The 1,763-nt window shown below is 68.2% G+C and overlaps 1 protein-coding gene across 1 annotated transcript; it reads right to left on the reverse strand.

Moving 5' to 3' along the window:
* Positions 1-65: 65 nt before the first annotated feature.
* H696_01997 (hypothetical protein) lies at positions 66-1,728 on the reverse strand (the record flags this gene model as incomplete). Its single annotated transcript, XM_009495896.1, has 3 exons — positions 66-82; positions 178-423; positions 648-1,728. 3 exons carry the CDS (start codon positions 1,726-1,728, stop codon positions 66-68), a joined length of 1,344 nt encoding a protein of 447 aa, XP_009494171.1.
* Positions 1,729-1,763: the final 35 nt, after the last annotated feature.

The raw sequence follows: 1,763 nt of genomic DNA on the forward strand, positions 1-1,763 counted from the left end.
CCCCCCCGTGGGCCGGTCGTGGCCTGGCGCGGGGCCTTCGCATTGGGCGTACCTCCGGGGCGAAGTCATGCAGCGAGTAGAACTGCGGGATGAGCGCGGCAGCCAGGTCCATCGAGGTGCCGGAGTGCATGCGTGCCAGCGACCAAGACCGGGCATCGATCGGCAGGACGCCGACACCGCCGCGGAAGGCCGGCTGACGGGCCAGCGCCAGGACCAGGAATGGCAGGTACATGAGCGACTGCGGGGCGACGATCTGGCTGGCAGCCGCGGCCGCCGGGTTCTGACCCACCTGCGGGGCCATGGCCGGGACCGGGTTCGAGCTGGCCGGGAATTCGCTGCGCGCCACGGTCAGCAGTTCAATGGCCTTGTTGAGGATGGCATCGCGAGCGTCCTCAACCCGGGAGGAGAGGGCACGCTCGACCGCTAGCGGGGTGTCGTGCGTGCCAGGGAGGTGCAGAGACGAGAGGGAAAGAAGAGGAAGAAGAAGGGAACAGCCCCAACATCCGGCACCGGGAGGTTAGTCCGAAGGAAGGAGCATGAGAGAATCCAGGACGGTGGCCATCCCCCGGCCACAATGTGTGCGCGCGTGCGCGCGTGCGTGCGCGCGTGCACGGGCCGGGAGGGGAACGCGGCGGACACAAACGCACCCATCTTCGACAGCAGGCCCACAACGGCCGGGACATTGACCGAGTTCAGCACGGCACCCACCTCGGTGGTGGTCGGGATGGCGGAGGTGATGACCCGGATGCGGCGCTCGCCATTGGACGAGGTGTACAGGATGGACGTCTGGAAGCACACCAGCGGCGCGGCGATCGACTCGTCGATCTCCAGCTGCACCGCGTAGCCGGTCTGCGGCGGGGTGGCCGGCAGGGCCAGCAGGTCGGAGAACCGCATGAACCCCGGGCCATGGTAGTCCACCAGGCGCACGCCGCGGGACACGCGCACGCGGAAGTGCGCCTCCAGGCCGAACATGGTGGCCATGTACTCGCCCAGCTCGTAGGAGAACCGCTCGACATCGGCCCGGACCCCGGCATTGAAGGAGGGATAGTAGTAGCACACGCCGGAGGTCACGCGCGGCAGGTGCGTCAAGGAGGCCAGGTCCAGGTAGCGCGACAGCCCGGCCGAGTCGGGGCCCGAGCCGAAGAGGAAGAAGTCGAAGGACACATCGGACTTGATGGCGGCCAGGGCCAGATTCTGCGAGGAAGTGGTCTGCGGCGAGAGCAGGGCACTCTCCTTGTTGGTGCCGACCACGGGCTGCGGGGCACTGCCGCCGGCCCCGGTGCCGGTCTTGCCGGCCGGCTGCGCCCGATTGGTCAGGATGTAGGGCCCGGTGTCGGGCAGGGTGGCCTGGAAGACGCAAACCTTGCCGCCGCCGGTGCCCAGGAGCTTGAAGGCCGCATTGAGGGCCGCGCCGAGGCAGTTCCCCCGGCGGGCCTGGTCCTTGAACAGGCCAGGCAGCGAGTCGAGCAGCATCTCCACCATGTTGCGCGACTCGGTCAGGTGGACCAGCAGGCCGCTTGGGATCGGCAGCGTGATGGAGTCCAGGTCGTCGATGCTGCTCTCCTCGAACTGCGGGATGACCAGCATGTCCGGCCGGGAGCGCGAGGCCGACAAGTTGTAGAAGTGCAGCGAGTCGTCCACCGTGATGAAGCCGATCTTCAGCCGGCTCTCCTTGTTTGGCAGCCGGTCGAGCGAGGCCTTGATGGTCTGGCAGGCGACAGCGAGCATGCCTGTCGCGTGCGTGCGTGCGTGCGTACGTGCGC

This window comes from Fonticula alba (genome assembly GCF_000388065.1).
Source record: "Fonticula alba strain ATCC 38817 unplaced genomic scaffold supercont2.3, whole genome shotgun sequence".
Taxonomy (NCBI): Eukaryota; order Rotosphaerida; family Fonticulaceae; genus Fonticula; species Fonticula alba.